The sequence below is a fragment of the Neophocaena asiaeorientalis genome, unplaced genomic scaffold (genome assembly GCF_003031525.2).
Source record: "Neophocaena asiaeorientalis asiaeorientalis breed wild unplaced genomic scaffold, Neophocaena_asiaeorientalis_V1.1 scaffold438, whole genome shotgun sequence".
NCBI lineage: Eukaryota > Metazoa > Chordata > Mammalia > Artiodactyla > Phocoenidae > Neophocaena > Neophocaena asiaeorientalis.
Window position 1 is genome coordinate 4,752,025 of NW_020173491.1, and position 22,847 is coordinate 4,774,871.

At 40.1% G+C, this 22,847-nt stretch overlaps 2 protein-coding genes across 8 annotated transcripts in view; one reads left to right on the forward strand and one right to left on the reverse strand.

The window, feature by feature from the left end:
* RBL2 (RB transcriptional corepressor like 2) overlaps positions 1-13,168 on the forward strand; it is a 43,407-nt gene extending 30,239 nt beyond the window's left edge. For both annotated transcript variants that reach the window (XM_024747372.1, XM_024747373.1), the window contains exons 15-22: positions 790-1,059; positions 1,259-1,539; positions 1,640-1,816; positions 6,479-6,550; positions 7,345-7,450; positions 8,418-8,623; positions 9,235-9,399; positions 11,738-13,168. In XM_024747372.1, the coding sequence (XP_024603140.1) occupies positions 790-1,059; positions 1,259-1,539; positions 1,640-1,816; positions 6,479-6,550; positions 7,345-7,450; positions 8,418-8,623; positions 9,235-9,399; positions 11,738-11,908 (1,448 nt within the window). In that variant the 3' untranslated portion in view covers positions 11,909-13,168. The remainder of the gene's footprint in view (positions 1-789; positions 1,060-1,258; positions 1,540-1,639; positions 1,817-6,478; positions 6,551-7,344; positions 7,451-8,417; positions 8,624-9,234; positions 9,400-11,737) is intronic.
* A 60-nt stretch (positions 13,169-13,228) lies between these two features.
* Positions 13,229-22,518, reverse strand: AKTIP (AKT interacting protein). Of its 6 annotated transcripts, none has more exons than XM_024747379.1 (10): positions 22,411-22,518; positions 19,907-20,020; positions 18,538-18,743; positions 16,259-16,323; positions 16,074-16,174; positions 15,469-15,557; positions 15,292-15,390; positions 15,092-15,199; positions 14,231-14,291; positions 13,229-14,060 (listed from the first exon to the last, which is right to left on the reverse strand). In XM_024747379.1, exons 2-10 carry the CDS (start codon positions 19,946-19,948, stop codon positions 13,953-13,955), a joined length of 879 nt encoding a protein of 292 aa, XP_024603147.1. In that variant the 5' UTR covers positions 19,949-20,020; positions 22,411-22,518; the 3' UTR covers positions 13,229-13,952. The 6 variants fall into 6 exon arrangements, with proteins under 6 accessions (XP_024603147.1, XP_024603142.1, XP_024603145.1 ...); XM_024747374.1 differs by having other exon boundaries at positions 13,229-14,063; XM_024747377.1 differs by having other exon boundaries at positions 13,229-14,063; positions 22,407-22,511.
* Positions 22,519-22,847: the final 329 nt, after the last annotated feature.

Here is a 22,847-nt window from a genome sequence, read left to right on the forward strand (position 1 = left end):
GGGATGTTGAAAAAGCTTTGGAAAAGATGTTATTGGTGTTTGCACAGCACTGTGAATGCAGTGCCGCTGAGCTGTACACTTAACAGCAGGTGAAATGCCAAGTCCTATGCTATACGTATTTTACCACAATTTTAGAAAGCTAGTAATATACCGAGAACCACTGAATTGTACAATTTAAGTGGGTGAAATATGTGTGAATCATATCTCAGTAAAGTTGTTTAAAAAAAAAATAAACTAAGCTTAATTGAATCCAAAACATGTATGTCCATTCTTGCTAAAGAACCGAACTGAATTTTAGTAACTTTCTACATGTAAAAAATGACAAAGATAAAAATGCATAAAACAGGGGGTAAATGCTCCCAGATGATACATAGTAATATCAAATCCATCAAGTCTTATCAAGTAGTATCTTTACAGTGAAATCACATCTTACATGAGTGTTCTGTAGAAATTGGATATGGTAGAAAAATAGAAAATTATTTAAATTGCCCCTCAGTCCTCAGGACCCTGTGGTAGTGGAGGGCAAAGTCTAGTTTGATTTAGCAAAAGGTGGAGTGAAGAAGGGAACACTGTGAGACACATAGAGAAAAATCCTTCCTTTAAGTTTTGCTCTTAATAGTATTCAGTTGAACTTTCATTCACTGAATGTAGCTATGATGTGACTCCTGTAATTTTTGTTTTTTGATTATATAGTATTTCAAGCACTAATTAGTTGTGAACATCACTTCTAGGATGGAAGTCAGATCTGTCTCCTTGAGTTAAATGATTTTTTTTTTTTTTTAACCCTAGGCATAACGTCTCCAACCACATTATACGATAGGTACAGCTCCCCAACAGCCAGCTCTACCAGAAGGCGGCTATTTGTTGAGAATGATAGCCCCACTGATGGAGGGACACCTGGCCGCATCCCCCCACAGCCTCTAGTCAATGCTGTCCCTGTGCAGAATGTATCTGGGGAAGCTGTTTCTGTCACACCAGTTCCTGGACAGACTTTGGTCACCATGGCAACAGCCACTGTCACAGCCAACAATGGACAAACAGTGACTATTCCTGTACAAGGTAAGGAAGGCAGAGTTGAATATTGCGTTCCTTCTCTGTGGCACTTATTAGAAAGTCACTCGAAATTTGGCTGGAATGATGATATGAGAGAAGAGTGGGGGAAAGGGGTTGGGAGGGGAAATAATTGAAAACCTCTGCCTGGAGAATCTTATAGTATCAACATTTTCTTCATGCTTTTTTTCTCTGAAACAAATTTTAGGCATTGCCAATGAAAATGGAGGAATAACATTCTTCCCAGTCCAAGTCAATGTTGGGGGGCAGGCACAAGCTGTGACTGGCTCTATCCAGCCCCTCAGTGCTCAGGCCCTGGCTGGAAGTTTAAGCTCTCAACAGGTGACAGGAACGACCTTGCAAGTCCCTGGTCAGGTGGCCATTCAACACATTTCCCCAGGTGGACAACAGCAGAAACAAGGCCTACCTTTAACCAGCAGCAATATTAGACCCAGGAAGACCAGCTCTTTATCGCTTTTCTTTAGAAAGGTAATTTTTCTAAAGAAAAATGTACCCTTACCAGTTCTAGAGCTTGGGAAATACAAGGGTTAGATAAACAAAGTTTGAGATATTTTTGTTTATCTACTAGGTTTATCACTTAGCAGGTGTCCGTCTTCGGGACCTTTGTGCTAAATTGGATATTTCAGATGAACTGAGGAAAAAAATCTGGACCTGCTTTGAATTCTCCATAATTCAGTGTCCTGAACTTATGATGGACAGACATCTGGACCAGTTGTTAATGTGTGCCATTTATGTGATGGCAAAGGTGAGTACCATTAGGAATTTAAAGGAAAAAGTAAAGATGCTACTTCCTTACTCTCAGAACACTTTTAACAGCTTTATTGAGATAAAATTCACATACCATATAATTCACTCATTTAAAACGCACAGCTCAGTGGATTTTACTACATTCATAGGTATGTGTGACAATCACCACAGTCAATTTTGGAATATGGTATTCCATTGTATGCATATATAATATTTTGTTTACCATTCATCAGTAATGGACATTTAGATTGTTTCTACTTTGGGGCTATTATAAATAACGCTGCTATGAACATTTGTATACAAGTTTCTGCGTGGACATCTTTTCATTTCGCTTCTGTATATACCTTAGGGTGGATTGCTGGGTCATAGGGTAAACTCTATGTTTATTTGAGGAACTGCCAGACTGTCTTCCAAAGTCATTGCACCATTTTACATTTCCACTGATAGTATATGAAGGTCCTTATTTCTCCACATTCTCATCAACACTTTTTATTATCTGACTTTGTTTTTTAAAATAATTTATTGAGGCGAAACTCACATAACATTACCCATTTTAAAACAAACGGTTCAAGTTTTAACATTGGTAACTTTTTTCTTCTTTTTCAAGGTTTGTTTGACTAGTCTAAATCCCTTGAAATTCTTTATGAATTTGTCAGTTCTGACTTCTTGTCACAAAGAAGTCAGGTGGGGTTCAGATAGAGATTATGTTGAGTCTGTAGATCAATTTGGGGAATATTGCTATCTTAACCATATTTCACTTTCTGATCAATGAACGTTTGGGACCTATGCTTTTCTTTATGGGTAGTTTATTGATGGATGATTCTTTTTCTTGTTATGAGTCTATTCAGATTGTCTGTTTCTTCTAGAATCAATTTTGGTAGTGTATGTCCTAGGAATTTGTCTGTTTCCTCTGGGTTTTCTAATTTGTTGGCACACAGTTCATAATATTCCTTTTAGTCCTTTTTATTCTTTGTCAGTAGTAATTTAACAATCTCTCTTTTTATCTTAGTGTAGCTGAAGGTTTATCAATTTTGTTGATTTTGTCAAAGAATGAGATTTTGGTTTCATTTATTATTATATGCTCTAATCTTTATTATTCCCTTCTTTTTGCTTGCTTTAGGCTTAGTTTTTTTTTTTTTTTTCCTGGCTGTGCTGCACGGCTGCTGGGATCTTAGTTCCCTGATCAGGGATCGAACCCAGGCTGTCAGCAGTGAAAGCACGAAGTCCTATCCCCTGGACCGTCAGGGAATTCCCTAGGCTTAGTTTTTGCTCTTCTTTTTTCAGTGTCTTAAGATGAATGGTTAGGTAATTAATCTTTCTTCTTTTTTACTATAGGCATTAAGAGCTATAAATTTCCCTCTAAGCACTGCTTTAGCTGCATCTCATAAGTTATGGTATGTTGTGTCTTCATTTTCATTCATCTCAAAGTGTTTTCTGATTTCTCTTTTGATTTGACTTACTGGTTATCTAGGTGTGTTAATTTCAACATATTTGTGAGTTTCCCAAATTTCTGTTAATGATTTCTAGTTTCAATCCATTGTGGTCAAAAAACATACTTTGTATTAATTACTTCAATCCTTTTAAATTTATTGAAGCTTTGTAGCCTAGCATATGGTCTGTCCTGGAGAATGTTCAGTATGCACTTGAGAAGAATGTGTATTTTATTGTTAGGTGGAGTGTTCTATAGATGTCTGTAAGGTTTTTTAGTGTTTTTTATAGTGTTAAAGTCTTCTGTTTCTTTGTTGATCTTCTATCTAGTACCCATGCATTATTGAAAGTGGGGTATTGAGCTCTCTAAATATTATTGAATTGCCTATTTCTCCCTTCATTTCTGTCAGTTTTTACTTCATATATTTTGGTACTCTGTTATTAGGTGCATGTGTTTTTTGGTTGTTTTTTTGCATGTGTGTTTTTAATTGTTGTACCTTTCTGATGGATTGACCCTTCATCATTATGAAATGTCCCTTTTTATCTCTAGTAACTTTTATTTTTTGTTTTAAAGTCAGTTTTATAGTGTGATATTTGTATAGCCACCCAGCTTTCTTAGGGTTGCTGTTTGCACGATATACCTTCTTTCCATCATTTTCTTTCATATCTGTTTGTTTGTTTTAATGTAAAGTGTGTCTCTTATAGGGAGTATAGTTGGATCTCTTTTTTAATCTAGTCAGACAATTTCTGCCTTTGATTTTGTTGTTTAATCCATTCATATTTTAACATAATTGTTGTAACTAGATTTACATCTATCACTTTACTTTTTGTTTTTTATGTATGTCTCATGTCTTTCAGATACTCTCTTCCTCCTTTACTGCTTTCATTTTCATGTGCATTCATGGCATTTTAATTTCAGTGATGCCTTTTTTTTTTTTTTTTTTTTTTTTGCGGTATGCGGGCCTCTCACTGCCGTGGCCTCTCCTGCCACGGACCACAGGCTCCGGACGTGCAGGCCCAGCAGCCATGGCTCACGGGCCCAGCCGCTCTGCAGCACATGGGATCCTCCCGGACCGGGGCACGAATCCACATCCCCCATATTGGCAAGTGGACTTCCAACCACTGTGCCACCAGGGAAGCCCTCAGTGATGACTTTTAAACTTTATTTTTCTTAGTGGTTTCTTTGAGGCTTACCATATACTTTTCTTTTTCTTTTTGCTCTATTCCCCCCCCCATTTTTTTGCCCCATCTTTATTGATATATAATTGACATATCACATTGTATAAGTATAGAATGTACAGTGTGATAATTTGATACATGTATATATTGTATTATGATTACCACCCAGCTACTTTTTCTTGGTAGTAAGAATACTTAAGATCAACTCTCTTAGCAACTCTCAAGTATACAATTCAGTTTGTTAACTATAGTCATCATGCTGCAAATTAGTTCCCCAAAATTTATTCATCTTATAACTGGAAATCTGTACCCTTCGATCAGCATCTCTCCACTTCCTCCAACCCCCACATATACATCTTTACTTACGAAAACCAGCTTCAAATTTATAGTAACTGAATGCCAGCGAGATATAGAAGTGTTACTTCTATGTAACTGTTTCCTTTTTGTTATACAGTGGTAGTATTGTTATACATATTATATCCATGAATGTTATAAATTCAAAAACATTGTTATTATTTAATATTTTTATGACTTTTAAAGGAGCTGAGACAAGAAAGGAGTGTAAGTATTTATTTATAGCTTTTATCATGTTAACCTTATTCACTATTTACTTATTTACCTTATTTCTCTCTGTTGGTTCCCGGGGATTTGAGTTGTCATCTGGAGTCATTTCCTTAGCCTAGAATAGCTTTCCTCCTAATCTCCTCCTTTGTGCTGTTTTTGGCAAATATATATATCACGTTTCTTCATGTATGTATGCTGTTTTATACAATTTTTAAAAAATCAGTTAAGAGAAGAAATATGCATTTTATACTGCCTTTCCAGTTACATAACAATCTTTACCATTGCTGTTTTTTCACTTGTATTTGAATTTGTGTGGGGTCACTTAACTTTTTTTTTTTTATTTTATTTAATCTATTTATTTGGCTGTGTTGGGTCTTTGTTGCTGCGCACAGGCTTTCTCTAGTTGCGGCAAGTGGGGGCTGCTCTTCATTGCAGTGCACGGGCTTCTCATTGCGGTGGCGTCTCTTGTTGTGGAGCACAGGCTCTAGGCGCGTGGGCTCAGTAGTTGTGGTGCACGGGTTTAGTTGCCCCGCGGCATGTGGAATCTTCCCGGACCGGGGCTTGAACGCGTGTCCCCTGCATTGGCAGGTGGATTCTTAACCAGTGTGCCACCAGGGAAGTCCTGGGGTCACTTTTATTATGAAGAACTTTCCTTAGTATTTTCATGTAAGATGGTTCTGCTAGCAGCATATTTTCTTTCTTTATATTTATGTGAGATTGTATTTATTTCACTTTCATTTATGAAAGATAACCTTGTTGGATACTGGATCCTTAGTTTTTACTTTGTCCATCGTCTCATAGCCTCCATGGTTTCTAATGAGAAGTTTTCTGTTACTTTATCGGAGTTTCCTAGTAAGCAAAAAGTTGCTTTTCTCTTGATGCTTTCAAGATATTCTCCCTTTCTTCGGCATTCAGCTTTTTTACTCTATGTCTTGGTATGGAGCTCTTTGCATTTGTCCTACTTGGAATTTGTTAAAATTCGTGGATATATAGATTGTTTTTAAAATAAATTTGGGAATGTTTCAGCCTTTATTTCTTTGAACATTTCTTTCAGCTCCTCTCCCTCCCCTCCTCCTGGTACTCCCACACTCTCTTGGTGTGCCACATTTCTCTGAAGCTCTGTTAATTTTTCCTCATTCTTTTCTTTTCTCTGTTCTTTGGATTGCACAACTCCATCTTCAGGTTTGCTAAGTGTTTTTTGCCAGTTCAAATCTAGTGTTTCATTCCTCTGATGAATTTTTTGTTACTATACTTTTTTATTCTAGGTCTTGGCTCAAATACCATTTATTCCCTCTGTTGTTACTGAATTTTAGTAGATTTTCTTGAATATATATTTCTTCATTTGTTATATGCCCCTAAAAGGCCATTTCCAGAGGCTTTAAATGATGTTTTTTAATATAATTTTCACTGGGGAGCAGGTTCACGGACCATCTCATAGTATTATGCTGGAAGTCAAATTCTCTCTCAGAGAACTCTTATTCTTTGCCAGGTCACAAAAGAAGACAAGTCCTTCCAGAATATTATGCGTTGCTATAGGACTCAGCCGCAGGCCCGGAGCCAGGTAACTTACTACACTTTCTCTCATGGCTGAAAATAAAGATCAAAGTCTTTGAGGCATACAAAAAAGTTAACTACAGTTGATTCTCTCATGGCTGAAAATAAAGATCAAAGTCTTTGAGGCATACAAAAAAGTTAACTACAGTTTTTTCTCCAGGATAAAAAACTAAGGTTCTACTTTAAGGGAAGTCTTTATTTTAATCTTATTTAATTATTGACAGATAGCAACGCATCTTGATTAACAGACAGCTACACATCTTGACTAGTTTAAGTTCTCTTTTCACCAAAAGGTAATGATGTGAAATAACTGATTCCTTTTTAATTCAGATAATCACAAGATAGATGTAAATTAGGAAGGTGTTTGGATTCTATGTCACCTTGAATTCAGTCTGGTTTAGGAAACCTAATGCTGTACATTTAACCAAAACAGCATTAAGTGAAATTTTAAAACTCATTTTACCTTTAATGCTATTCATTTGTTTCAAGAGGTAGGTAGGTATGTGAGATCTTTGTATTGATATTTGACTTAGAATGACTTGATTTTACAATTGCATATTATTACTGCTCTGTAGTATTGTAGGCAGTACTTGGAAGTTGAAGCCTGACAGGCCCTGATGTAAATCCTGTATCTGTTATTTAATAGATATGTAACCTTGGCTGCATTTATTAACCTCCCCCGAGTAGGAAAACTACTACTATACGGAGTTGTGAGAGTTAAATAACATGTCAAAGTCACATAGTCTAGGATGTGCTCAATAAATAACTCGTTTCTGTTCCCTTCTCATGACCTGTCTAAAGGTGTATAGAAGTGTTCTGATAAAAGGGAAAAGGAAAAGAAGAAATTCTGGCAGCAGTGATAGCAGAAGCCATCAGAATTCTCCAACAGAACTAAACAAAGACAGAAGTGAGTGGGATCTTTATGAACTTATAAAATGAAATTAAAAGCTTCTCTTACTTTTTAGGCCTAGGACTAAGGATTAACAAATTACTGTTGTAGAAACTATGAAAATATTTTATTGGCAAAAGATTTGTTGGACAATAAACCAAATTCTAAATTTAGTCAGCTGTTTGTCCTTTATCCCGTGGCTTTGAGGCACATTGTGCATAACACTTTTCTCTAGAGGGATTAGCAAAGGATGGAGAAGGCAGGCATTTGTTGACTTGAGTTCGAGAAAAATGTGGCATGTTGACAGAAACCATGCTATGGAAACACTATCCTTAATTGTTGGTTTATACCACTTAATGCAGGGCTCAGGTCCTAGAAAGCTTGGTGTAAATTAATGAAAACTACTCAGTAAGCCCTTGCTACATTAATAGCATGGTAGTACAGTTAGTATTTTTTTTTTTATTAATTAATTTCTTTTTGGCTGCATTGGGTCTTCGTTGCTGCGCATGGGCTTTCTCTAGTTGCGGCAAGCTGGGGCTACTCTTCGTTGCGTTGCGTGGCCTTCTCATTGCGGTGGCTTCTCTTGTTGCGGAGCACGGGCTCTAGGCGCGTGGGCTTCAGTAGCTGTGGTGTGTGGGCTCAGTAGTTATGGCTCACAGGCTCTAGAGCGCAGGCTCAGTACTTGTGGCACACGGGCTTGGTTGCTCTGCGGCATGTGGGATCTTCCTGGACCAGGGCTCGAACCCGTGTCCCCTGCTTTGGCAGGCGGATTCTTAACCACTGCGCCGCCAGGGAAGCCCTGAAGTTAGTATTTAATATCTTATCTGTGCTTTGCTCCTTGGTATGAAGAATAAGAGTGCCCATTTGCTGCTGTTCAGTAAGTAGAGCAGGTAGCCATTCACCCTTATCTTACTGAATTTTCTTTTTAAAAGCAATCTGCACTAGCAGTCTTCCTGTTTAACACTTTTTGTTCCACCGGTTATAGCCAGTAGAGACTCCAGTCCTGTCATGAGGTCAAGCAGCACCTTGCCAGTTCCACAGCCTAGCAGTGCCCCTCCTACACCTACTCGTCTCACAGGTGCCAACAGTGATGTGGAAGAGGAGGAGAGGGGAGACCTTATTCAGTTCTACAACAACATCTACATAAAACAAATTAAAACATTTGCCATGAAGTACTCACAGGCAAATGCAGTAAGTTTGATGAGGATCATTTCAGACTTTTTTCACTTGTGAGGAATGAGGAATCACTTATGTTTGAGCTGCTTCTGTGTAAACTAGTTTTACAAATAATTCTTTTTGTTAAGTAAGACTAAGGAAGTCTCTAACAGAAATGATGGGCTTAACCAACAGAATTTGTACTGTTGTGAAGCATTAAACAAGATATTTGGATTCCCTACAAAGTATAGTAATATGAGACAGATTGCATAGGTTCAAATTATCCAAAACTTACCAGTTGTGGTGACCCTGCAAGTTATTTAACTTCCTCTGTATCTTGTTTCCTTATATATAAAATGGGACTAGAAGTAGTCCCTTGCTTATAGGGTTGTTGTGAGGATTAAATTACATAATGTATTTAAAATGCTTAAAACAGTGACTGGCACAAAGAAAGCACTTAGATGTTTGCTATTTGTATGGTTTTCTTTAGGTTAAATTTTTGCCGCTAATACATCACTATCTACCATTCATAAAGCTACTGATTTATTATACCTCTTCACTCTTTCAATAAAAATAACCATTTTCAAAAAAAAGCACCTGGTTAGAAATTTCGTTTACCTTTCTTAGAAATTTTTTTTGTTAAACAGATGGATGCTCCTCCACTCTCTCCCTATCCGTTTGTAAGAACAGGCTCTCCTCGCCGAATACAGTTGTCTCAAAATCATCCTGTGTACATATCCCCGCATAAAAATGAAGCAATGCTTTCTCCTCGAGAAAAGATTTTCTACTACTTCAGCAACAGTCCTTCAAAGGTGAGCCTAATATAAATCTTGGCCTTTATTAACCCCAAAATGCTTAGGATTCTAGAAACAGGGTTTTTGGGAAACCCTCAGTACTCACATGAGTGATGGGATCTGTCAAGGAAGAGTGACCAGTAAGTCCCAAAGCAGCAAAAAACAAGGGTTTGCGGGGAGAACTGTAGAGCTGGAAATAGGGTAAGGGATCTGGATTTTCATTCCTCCCATTTCCTCTTTGTACATTTGAATATTCTGCTATAAATCTGGAATTTTATTTTTTTATTCCATTTGTAAAACTTTTAAAATTCCAAATTTCTGTTAGGGAAGGAAAATTTGGATCCCTTAACTGATTTATTTACTAAGTGCCTCCTTCTGGGACCGGAAGTGTCTCTGTCTCTGGATTCTCAGTCTAAGGGGAGAAAGGGGCATTTTGGACACTTGGACAGTGTCACATTAGCACAGATTTAAGTGGTAGCATCTGCCTCAGTCTGCAATGGGGAGGGAAGCTTGAGTGAAGCCTTGATGGATGAAAAGTTAGCAGATTGCTGAGGGGTAGAAGGAAGGGCATCCAGGATGAAGCAGATAAGGGAAGGGAAACAAAGTTCTTGAGGCAGTAAGGCTAGATCCCTAGGAATCATATGCTATGTTAAGGAGTGCACCTGCATCTTAAAGGTCCTTAAGTGATATTTGTATTTATAAAGATTGCTTAGGAAAAACACATATATAACACATTGCCTAGACTCTCAAAAAAATGCCAGTATCATGAAGAGATAGATGATAGATAGATGGTAGGGAGAGTACTGATCTAGAGTAAAGGAGACTAAACAGACATGACAGCCAAATGCAAGGCATGATGATTGGATCCTGCATAGAAAAGCACAGCTATAAAGGATATTTGGGGGACAAGTGGGAAAACTGAATATTGACTTTAACATTAATGTTTATCTTTAAATTTCTGTTAAATGTCTTTGGTATTGATGATGGTACTAGATTATATAGACTGTACTGTATATAAATTTATACATATTAATGTACGATGTATAAATGTATGTTCTACATTAATGTATATTAATGTGTTGTGTATAGTAAGGTACACAATTATACAGTATATTCATAATATGATGTATACACATTATATACAAATAACATTTATACAATTAGTGTATACAGTTAACAATTTAAGGAATATTCAAGTAAATGGGAGACTAGAGATAGGAAGTGCAGAGCAGACTTAGGGGGGCAAAGAGTAGAAGAGTCAGTCAGAGGAAAGCTTTCTTAAGACGGTTGAAATTTGAGAAGGTGCATATTACTGATAATGAAAAACTGGTGGTTTTATTTAAAACCTCAGAAAAGCCTATTATTTCAAAATAAAAGTAAAATAAATATCTAGGATTTGGTTTAAAACAATCTGGGGGGTGAGAAATGAATGAGGGGTATAGATCAAATAAGACTGGCCAAAATTGTTGAAGTAGGGTGATGGTCATGTGAGGGTTCACTATACACTTCTACTTTCCCTTATATATTTGAAATTTCCTATAATAAATGCCTATGAAATGTGCTCAGTATGCTTTCCACTAGGAAACATGGACAATGACATTAGCAGCACATGAAAAAAAATTTTTTAACTACCAGAAAATAATGCAATAGCTAACTTTTGGGGCTTTGGAGAAACTTAGTGCTGAAGGCACCTATAAATAAATCCAGTCTCTCTAGCCCTCTGGCGAAGTTTTTCTCAATCCGAGTTCTTCATGTGAACCAGAGAATGCAGAAAATAATTGGCCTGAATTTTTCTCAGTTCTCCCAAGGATGACATGTAACTAATATCAATACATTCTAGAATTCTAGATCATACTAATAAATTACCTACAATGGATGCCTTAGGGAATTAAGACTTCTCTTGTGAAATTCCATGGCTGTTAAAAAATGAGTAACACTAGACTGGGGGAAAAATGGCCTAATACGGTGTAAAGTCGTGCTATTTTTTAAAAAAAGGAAAATGGAAATGTATGAAACTGATTAAATGTGGCATAACAATGTGATGCTCTATAACTTTTGTAAAAAAAAAATCATAAATTTGTGAACTCTTACATTGTGGAAAAGCTTACATCAAAATCACCTCTGGAGCTTGTTAAAAAATAGAAATACTCTGCTTCTATCCCAGATAGTCATCAATGTCAGGCAGCTGAGAAGTGAAAATTGGAAGGACATAAGATTTGGTAGTACGTTTCTTTATAAAGATGTTCAAACTCTTCAAGATAAACTGCTTAACTTATTTGAGGTTCTTTGACTTAACACTGAACTATATTAGAATTTTAAAGTTTTTATATTTATTTTTAACCCCCCGCCCCCCCAGAGACTGAGAGAAATTAACAGTATGATACGGACAGGAGAAACGCCAACCAAAAAGAGAGGGATTCTTCTGGAAGATGGAAGTGAATCACCTGCAAAAAGAATTTGCCCAGAAAATCATTCTGCCTTATTACGCCGTCTCCAAGATGTAGCTAATGACCGAGGTTCCCACTGAGGTTAGTCTGTTGTACTGAAACTGTCTTTTCACAAACTCTGTTTAGCAGCATCATGTAATGCATGCTGGATTATGGGGCTCTTTTCCTTAATCCTTCCAGTATCCTTAGGATATTTTTACTTATCCCAACTGCCTTTTTCCCTACCTTTCAGTGCTTGCCATCAAGGCTGCTTAGAATCCAAACTTGGATTTTTTTTTTGACTCTTTGGCAAAGCTACTACAAGAATTGCAGAGAACAAAGCGCACTCAAACGTGTGTATAAGAGGTCTCTGTTAGCGTGTTCCAGCAGAGGAACTGTATTTCAATTCATTCCTACCTGGCCCTCATGAAAAGCAAAAGTAGGTAATTTTTGTCCTAAAACACTTGGTAGGAGTGTAAGAGTTTTGCATTCCTAAAAGGTAACAAGGTAGAGCGCCTAGATTTGAAGGTCCTAGGTTATTAGTCCAGTCTCCCATTCCCTTTGTGTAATTCTTCCCTCTCCCCATTAGGTGTGGTGCAGTGTGAGTGAACCTGTATAAGAAGTGGCACTTTAGGGCTGTAAAAAGCATGATTTTGTAACCCAGATTTTGCTGTATATTTGCAATGGCACTTTCTACAATGTGAACTTCATTAAGTACAAAACTTCTAGGCTGAACTTAATTCAGTATCTTCTTTGATGCTTTTGTACTTTTTAAAAATTGTTAAAGCCCCAGTAGCTACCTTTTGGGCATGTGTTTTAAATTCTCCATTTTTTTGTTGATTGATAGGGATCAGCTGGCTAGTAAAGATTTTAAATCAAGTTGAATTAAGAGATTATGAAAAATTATGACCTCTTCCTTTAGGAGGCAGTTATCCAAAAGACGTGTGTCTTTATTAAGGTGATATATTTTAAATATCTTTGGGTGTGTTCCTGGAAGTTTAAAAAATAGATTGGAGAATTTAGGTTTTTATTAGTACATAGTACCATTTATACAAATTAGAAAATGTTAATTTAACAGCTACTGAATTATCTATATATACCTTTATTAATCACTATTGTTCCAGCAGTTTTAAAGTTGAATGAATAATCTTATTAGGGAGAAAATTCAATTGTAAATTGAATCAGTATAAACAAAGTTACTAGGTAACTTCATATTGCTCTGAAAGAAATATGGAACTTACTTACACTGTTCAATTAGAATAGTGTTCTGCAAAAATATTTATAAAACCTCTCAAGATACTTACTGCTACTGTAATTTTATATGAAAATAAGTATTTTTCAATAAAGCACTTATAAATTAATCTTTGTTTAGTTATATTGAGAAAAGGGTATTTAACGTCCTGCATAAATGACAAAAAACAATCATTTATTGGTTTATTGTCTCTACGAAACACATTAGTCATTCATCATTTAAATATCTGACTTCATTAGAAACCGTTTTAACACTTTTTCTCTGTCCTGCCATAAAAATACAATAAGTAATTTGCTTAAAAAAAAAAACTATGAACAAGTGTTCTGGTTTCTTCTCACTCACCTAATATGTACCTCAGTGACAGCAGTTTGTATATCAGTAAGACAGTAGGCTGAAGACTGAGGTTCAAATGCTCTTCCACTTAAAAGTGCTAATAAGCTATGGAAACTGCTCTCTCTATACATCTCCTCTCCATATCCTAACATATGTACACCTGAAACCACTGATTTAAAAATCATTAGATAGTGCTGAACTCCGCCTACTTCATTAGTTTAAATGAATGCAACTTACCTTTAGCATTATATTCAGAAAAATGCATAAGCCTCCAGGTCCCCAAGAATTTGGAGTACTGAACTAGATAACCACCCTGAAGACACTTCTGACAGAAGTAATGCATTACGTAAAAACCACCCTGAAGACACTTCTGACAGAAGTAATGCATTACGTAAAGAGAGGTTTCCAGAACTTGCTGTTAGAACCTAAGCATACACGGACAACACTGACACCAGTCACTGCGCACACCGTTTTACTCTGCAGGCAGTCCTTTGCCATTGGTCAGCTCCACTAGCCCAAGTCCAGCAGGAAAGTGCACGGTGCACCAGGTTCGCCAGCTCTTAAGTTGCTACCGTTTTCTCTTCTTTACTGAAAGGTTGTACTGAGCCAGGCTTTACCCATGACAGGCCAGCAACGTGAACACTTTTATTGTGCTGTTCTTCAGGCTTCTTCTAGGCACAATGAAAAACAGACATTAAAAAATGACTGATGAGGGGATTTCAGCACTGTGCAAATTTGTTTCCTCAAAAGTTATTTGTATATACTGAGTAGTCTCCAGTGAAGATATTTTAGAAAGGAAACAGTGAGTTAACGATTTCCAAACTGGTAATCTACTTACTTTCTGAGTTAGCATCTTCTCTCTGGCTTCATCATGTACAGAAGGATTCCACGGAGAAAAGCTTCAGGAAGAGAAAAATATTAAAAAATAGCTTACTAAATTTGTTTAACATCCATTTTTTTTTACATTTTTAACCCAGTTCCCCTAACAAAAGTTAACAAGGAACAATCTTTAATCAGTTGTCAATATGTAAGTTTTAGACATTATCTAAATGATTTTCTCACAGTAACTATCCCTTAGCACTTTACATGGGTTAGCTCATTTAAGCCTCACAACCACCCCTGAAGTCCTATTACTTGAAGAAAGTGAGGCACAGTAAAATTACATAATTGCTCTGGGTCACCAAAGCCAGTAAGTGCAAAAGTCACTCAGTCTAACCGTAGAGCCCAAGCCCTTGACCACTACCACTATGCACAGCTACACCAGTGCTGCCCAAGAGCTCCATCGCTTCCGTTTTCCATACTCCTGCAGACACCCTTCCTCAACATAAACTAACGCCATGCTCAGGGAACCCGGCATTCACACTATTCACTCTCACGCTGTTCAGTTGCCCTCCTTTCACCAAACCCGTAAGTCGGTTGGGGTATGGGAGTTTAAGAGGGGCTCCAACTGGAGAGAGAAGTCCTTACATTTGAACGAGCACATTACAAGGGTCCTTAGGAAACCGAAGTCATTAAATAGCTTGCTACTGGCACAATGTGTCAGTCCACGTTGAAAGCAGAAATCAAGCTGATACCAAGTTAGAAAGGTGGTAGGCTAACAGATTATACACTTTCCTTTTACATCCCCATTCTAAGGCCACCTGGAAAACAGCAGCGCAGTACTGCAAAGTGTACTTTATCTCGATAATGTACCACTCACCTAATTGCATAGGGGTCTTCTATTTTAGGCTGGTCAAACAAATGAGCAGCGCACACCTTAACACTGTCAACCACTTTACTTTTAAAAAGCTGAATATCTTTTTCGTACCTGTGTTAAAAGTTTAAATCAAAAGGTTACCAACATAATCTACTTTGCTATCTTTTCAAGTTTATCTTACATAACAAAGCAAAGTAACATACAGTACTGCAGCCTCCGGGTTTAGGGGGCTTGCTGTATCAATCTTGTAGAAAACTCTCCTTGCATACATCAATACTTGCCAAATATGATTATGGTTCCGCCTAAAGGGAAACATGGCAGGATTACTGAGGCTTCCTCTTGCTGGCTTATGTCACCACGCGAAACATTTATTTACTAACCTCCATTTTGCAAATGCTCTCTTCACATCCAGTTCACCTGAGGTGGGATCAACTAGCGGGTGAAAGACGGGAATATCAAACACCAAACGCTACATTGAAAAAGAGACACATCCTTTAATGGAAGCAATGGAGCATATTAAACCCACGCGGATAAGTTGTAAAAGAAGCTTCAGAACAAGGCAGTTTTGTTGCTTAAAGTCAAAGAGCTGCCTCAAGAGGGACACCTAACTACTTTCACCATTTTCCTGTAAGACTAAGTTTTGCAGTGAAGCAGGGGAAAAGTCGCCCTTCTCTACCACAGCATAACAATCGCAATTCACGTAGGGAGAGCTGTACTACGGCTTCCAGCCTCACCTGCACACCCTGAGCAGAGAAACAAGTAAAGCTGAAGGCAGAGGCTAGCATGGCAAAAGATGCAACACAGCAAAAAATCCCCCTGAAAGACTACCGAGTAGGCAAAACATTTCGGGAAACTGAAATCATAAAAGTATTAGGCCAGGAAAAGAACCAAGAAATCTTTAAAGTCCCTTAAACCCTCTTCCTGCAGTAAGGAGGGTGAGGAGGGTCCAAGAAAGAAAAGAAGCCAGACCGTATCCCCAACTTACTGGACAGTCACCATCTGGGTAGTTATCGGGGATGTAAACTGTAAACTTAAATACACCATCTTGATAAAGTCCATGCCGTATGAATATTACTCCAAACCACACTGTAGGAAAAAATAAAAACAGTTACGGGCTAAGTTTGTGTCAGAGGAACCAAATATGCTATAGAAAGAGCGAATCCTTCTTACTTAATGCAGATCGATAAGATGGCTGCACATAGACACCAGGTAACTTCTGCTTCACAACCAAGGTACTAAAACAGAAGCAGCAGAATAGTGAGATTGCACGGATGGAAACGACATACAGACCAAACCACCCACGTTCATTTTCTGAAAGAAGGAATAGTCCCTCGAAGGGCAGCTGACACTCTAACCATACAGACAGAGTCATCACAATCTCTCACCTGGCCCTGACTGCTGCCTGTTTACTGGTTTCATAACACATGCTGACAGAGAAACACAGCCAAATAAGGGCCCCAGATTAAGAAATTAAAGCCGAACAGGGATACACAATCAGGTTTTCCACCCAGAAATCAGCTTCCCCAAAACACCATCTTGGAAACCAACCTGTAGGTAATTCTGGACATCACATTTTAGGTCAGTGCGAGTATCTGTACGATTATTGCTTTTGTGACCACGAACAACACATCTTACCCACACACATTTAAAAGACTTTTTAAAATACAACTTTAGGTAATTAAGACATTAAAATCCCATGGAATTACCCTCATTTGGGGGTCATTTTAAGTTTGAACACCAGTCGGTGTGGCAGTGTTCCTGGTAGAAGGCAGGCAGCCTGAGGCGCTCACACTGTACTCTGCTCCTGAATTTACCCCCAACTCAGACACTTGAACTCTGTGGGCCGTGGCGTGGGAAACGGTGGGTGCTGAAACAAGGGAAGACAGAGGCTGCACTGGCTCTTCTGGGACCTGGTCACCTGACAGCCATTCTGCTCTGTTCCTTTTTTAGCTGAGCTATGAGCCTAAACAAGTAACACTGTGACCAGACCTTGAAAAGAACAATGTTGACTGAGGGTCTTAAGACACATTAACCTGCCAATCCTGAATGTTACTGCAAAGCAGCTTGTTGGACCTCAGCTGACTGTTTTTATTTATGACCTGTGTGCTACCACACTTATATTTCAATCATTTTAAAGTAGTTATTCCATTTTTAACTCATATAATTCAGCATGTCAACAGCAGCATGGTTGACAGATGGATCTACTACAGTGAGGTTTGCCAAAAAGGCAATTTTGTGTCCTAATACAGACAGCAGATTTAATGCCACAATAGAAGCCTGTCCAACTCACTGCCTCGCCTCAAACACAGGCTTCCATTATAAAGCTAAAGGGACCTGTGCTACCAAATCACACTCGCCGTTTACACTGCGGCCTCAGACCCTCTGACCATTACAACGTTAGCACAGTGAGGGACGGCTGGAGGATGCTTTTAAAATTAAACTTCATGTACAAAGGAAGTTTTACATGACTGAAATTCAGAATTAATTCTCCAGACGTTCTGCCCATATAACAAATGAGCAAATCAAATGCCATCTGCACTCAATCACTATTTGAGCCCCTCTGATGGGCCAAGCACTGTGGCACCACTACTAGACGCTGCAGAAGTGCCCATCTCCTCACACTCTACTGATACGTGCAACTTCAGTCCAGTTTCTGACTTCTGTGACTAGTCAAGTTCTTACTTACATGGAGCCCAAATCTTTAAAACTTCCCCATAATGGCCTAGTTCTGCCCCTGGGGGTCATACAGAATAAGTCAAATCCCCTTTCTAATGACGGACCTTCAGGTGAAGACAGCTTTAATAAGTACTTTCCAGGTTTTCTCCAAGTCAGTGGTTCCCGTTCCTTCAACTGCTGACTGCCATGGTCAGGCTTCCTGACCTCCGCCTACTGGGACCATCTCCTCCTGGGACCATCTCTTTTGGGGACCCTCTCCTCAGTCTGTCAGGATAGATGCCTCTTACAGGGTGATCACCAGAATGGAGCACAAACCTCCAGCTGGGTTTGACCCAAGAAAGAATAGATCGCCACCCTCCCACTGTCCCACCCTCTACAACAACCTCTTCAGAGGTGAATTCCTCACCTCATATAAAGGTAGACCAAAATTAAGTTCCTGGATGCTTAATAAATCTGTTTCCCCCTCCTCTTGCTCTCCAAAACAGACATGGAAATTAAAGCACACATTTGCCTTTAAATCTTACTTAGCCAAGCTCTCAATAAGAATCATTACTTTTAGAAGAGGATATTTATATAACACCACTTAGGCCTTGGTGAAGAAAGGTTATATTGCTAGCAAGAGTCCATCCTATATACATTAAGGCTAATACTGGAGGGGGATGGGTTTGAGCTTTAAGATTAAATGGCTGCTATTTACTGAGTCCTTCAGAATAAGTTTCATTCTTCACCTTCAAGGGTCATTCAAAAGTTAACCAGTTAGTTTCAGAACTTACAATTCCGCAAGAAGGGAGTATTCCAGGTAGAAAGGTCCGTAAGAAGCATGCGTGCCATTTGCTGACTGTGTTGCCGGGGCAGGAGATGAAGGCTTGGTTATGGGCAAAGCATTTTTGGGAATAGAAGGCAGCTGTTTCTTTGGAGCAGTGCGTGGAGGACTGGTTTTCACATCTCCTGTTAATGTCTTTTCTTCACCATCAGATCGCTATTCAAGATGAAGCGGTGAGAACATTTGTTAGGATGATTCTTAAATCACAAGACTACATGTGATGTCCTTTAGTCTTTGACTGAAAAGCTGGAATTACTCTTTTACAAGGACATCCTAGCAACATGATCAAGATGACCTGAAAGTCTGTTGAGCAGGCAGGCTATTACAGAGAGCAGAGCAAAGCTGAAGCAAGGCTAAATCATAAGACAATTCATTCATCAGCTGCATCCTATAAAGACAATAAGGCCAATATTTACAGGATTTACTTGAAACGGAGAAAGAAATGGTTTCTCCCGGTGACCCCAGAAAGAGGACAAGGGGTTACTACACAATTAGACAAGACTAGAAAGGTCCCCTAGCATTTAGCTGTAGAAAGTCGGGTGCTAAGCATCTCAAAATAAATAGTATAGAGGACTGAAAGCAGTCACTACCTGATGTCACCACTTCGGTTAGAAACTAAGAATGAAGCTATTCTCTCACTTGCATGGGTCTGATTTTGATCTTGTCCCTAATGGACACATTTGCACATTTGGACTATCATCAGTATAAACTGTCATTCTTAGTCAAAGACAGAGGGGTAAATGAGTCAGAGACTAAACTATCGTCTCATAGGCATCTCCTCGGCTCAAGTGCAGTCAAAGCCTGAATTAGCTGTATTAAAAGCGTACACAGCATCGTGTACAGGAAAAAAGATTAATAGTGGTGTTCTCTTACACGTGGAATTATGGGTGACATTCATTTTCTTTTTGTTTGTGTATTTTAAGCTTCCCTAAAATGTATTTTATTTAGAAAACTTAAACCAGTGCTCTCAAGCCTGACTTGACCATATTGGACTGGTCTTGCCCAACACTTCTCTAACCATGAAATCTTGCAGTTTGTCAAAAGACTGCTACAATAAAGTGTCACAAATTTCATCATGTGTAAATATAACCTAAGTCAAAATAACAGCATTTTGATTACTAGAATGATTTCTATTTGAGATGTGATCTTGGTCTCAGAAACTGACTTTAATCAACCAAATAATTGTTTCCCAAAAGTAAAACCTAAACTAGAAAAACAAGGTCATTTTGTTAAGATTGTAGGCAACCTTGGTATGAATTATTTTGGCCTCTGTTCTGACACAAATGGGTTTCCTCAGTAAATTTATCAACTATACCTACTTTGCGTACGGAGCTTGTAGACATGCTCCAGAAAGGGTTCATAACGTGTACTCCAAACAAAGAAATTCAGTGGTCTGTGTCATCAAACTCTTCCGTCCGCAGAATTCACTTTACCTTAAAATGAGATGGGAAAACAGAGAAACAGACCAACACCAACAGTTAAGACTTCTGAAATAGTTAAGAACTAAATCTGTATCTCTAAGCAGAAATACAGTATAATGTTATATAACATGTAGTTATAAAAACCTAGGGGGAAAAATCTTTAGAAATAGTTTCCTTCTATACCCCCTCCCTCTCCTGACTCCAATTTCTTTCCCATCTTTAAATGCCGACAGGAATCTGTGTACCAAGTCCTTGGCCAGGATTCAGAATATTCAGTGACACAGTTCAGCTCTGGTGCCAGAAGTGCAAAAGATATGGACTACAGCAGCTGCTACTAGCATAATGTCTAGGCATTTAACTACTGGGAAAGCCAGGTTCAGAATGCACTGTACCCACTGACACAAAAGGTCTATCACAGTTCTCAGGGTTATGGCAATTAAAGATCCAAGGGAGCTGATTTGAGAGTGTCTTAAGTACAGAATGATTCTCTCCAACAAAACTAGCAACCAAAGGCAGAGCATACGAGACAGAGGGGGAGGGAGACCTGGGTCCTGTCTGGACCATCCACAAAACAAACAAAAAACGACCTTTTCCAACTGCTTCAAGTGTGGAAACAGCAGGATTATGCGAAGTGGATAAGAAAGCATGTTTCAAAAGTCACAAAGTCAGTGGGTCATTTACTAAAAATATAAAGGAAGAGGCAAAGGACAAGCAGCAAGCGGAGCGTAAGAACAGTAATTTGTCTGCTCTGGTGACTTCCCCCAGGCTTGGTCATGTTTAAAACAGAGCTCTGCTAAATTCCTACTTGCACCAGTCAACCAGCTGAAGGTGAAAAGGGTAAAAAGTTAAAGCAACATTTTACAAAATTTGTAAGAAGCAAATCATTAGAGAAGCACGTACCAGGTGTCCCTAATCAGCAAAAATTTGTTTTCTGCCGAGCCTATGACATCCACAGGTGGGTCCCATACCCTACCAGTGCCCATTACTGCTGCTTTGCTTTCCAAGATACAATGCCACCCAATAATTGAATCCAAGTAATGAGGATTCTGGTTCTCCCACCTACCTGATGACTTACATCCAGTAAGCAGCAACTTATTGCTGAGAGCTCCCTGCAAATCTGCCTTTAAAGGTAACTATGATACAAGCCCAAATGGCTGGGACATCAAAACTATGTGGGTGTGTATGTTCCTGTTTGGTGCAAATAAGAGCAACACTGGTTTTCAGATCCAGAGTATCGTGCAGCACCCAACCATCATCTCGAACAGACCTGATTTGACAGGGAATCCTGTCCCCCTGGGATACAGCGCTCACCACCATGTAAATTTACTGGGGTGGATCAGTCACCTGTAAGGTCCCTTCCAAGTCTAACACGTAAAGATTCTATGACCTTGCCCTTAAGAATCAAATAAAACTTAGCCCCAGTTCCTCCTGTCTTTAAGAAGGAGGTATTGTCTACTGCTGCCTTTGTTTCCAGCGACGACATAATCGAGAAATTGTAGCACGCTTTTCATGAGCAACTACACTCTTTAATAGCTATCTACTTTACCCAGGCACAGTACAGCATTTTTCCAACAGGAGTGACATAGATGGAAGAAAACACAAGGCACGTCCTACTCATTCCGAAACAACTTTAGAATTTCTGCTGGTCTGGTCGTACAAACAACACATGATTGTCTCTCTTTATATCATACAGCTGAGAAGTCGTAGCTCGGCCCTATAAGAATGATCCGCACCTGTCCTGAGCCAAAACTTAAGAGACGGGCGGTGCTTACCTCCTATGTACCAGAGTTCCTAAATAGGCACATCACCCCGAACAGCCTTAAATTCCATGTTAAGAGGCGACGGAGCAGGGCCCAGGGAAAAGATGAAAACAGCCTCGGCCCCGTCTCTCCGGGGACAGCCAGGACGTGCACCCGCGCCCGGGGCGGAAACCCATCTCCGCACACGCAGGGAATCTGGACAAACCTGTCTCGGGATGATGCAAGGCAGGAGCCAAATCCCGACCTCGCAGATAGCTCGCGGCCGGCCAGGCCCGCGAGACCCTCTGGTGGGGGGCTGCGAGCCTCGGACGCCCCCGTCAACCTGGGAGCGGGGACAGAGCCGGGAGTGGGGAGGGGGCCGAGGAGTGTGGGCCCCGGACAGGGCAAACAGGTCCGGCCCACCTCCCCTCCTCGGGCCGGCCCGGCCACGCTCCCGGGCAGCCCCCAGCGCCAGGCCCCGGGCCCCGCGGCGGCCGGTGCAGCAGGTGCCTACGAACGCGGACAGGTGCCCAGCCCCGCCCCCGTGTCCCAGTGCGGCCGCCGTCGCTACCGAGTCGAGGGCCCCTGGTAGGGTATACAAATGCCGGCCCCGAGGACGCTGGCGGTCCGCGTTTGAGGACTCGACAGCCCTCGCGTACCTACCACCGGCCTGGCAGCGCACCCCACTTCGGTGTTTTTAATGCAGTGCTCCCAGCTGCAGAGCGCCGTCGCGGCCCCTCAGCATCTCTGGCCGCAGAGCCAGCCCAGCCCCTACCTACTCCCCGCCCCGCCCAGCCCGGCTCCCAGCCTCCGGCTCCGCCCCCTGCCCCCCTCCCTTGGGCCCGGACGCTTCCGCCCAGCCTCGCGGCGCCGAGTGGCTCCTATACCTGTCCGTCAAGGACGTTCTTCCGGGGGCGTTGGGGCGGTGGCACTAGGTCCTGCCAATCAAATCTGCTCGGTTCGGGTGGGGCCGCACTTGACCCTCCCCTTACGTAACAGCGTCCAGAGGGAACTGTCAGTCACGGAAGTATCGGCCCCGGGGGAGCGATGGGGCGGAAACAAACGCCGGTACATAATTGGTCACAGCGTCCGCCAGTCAC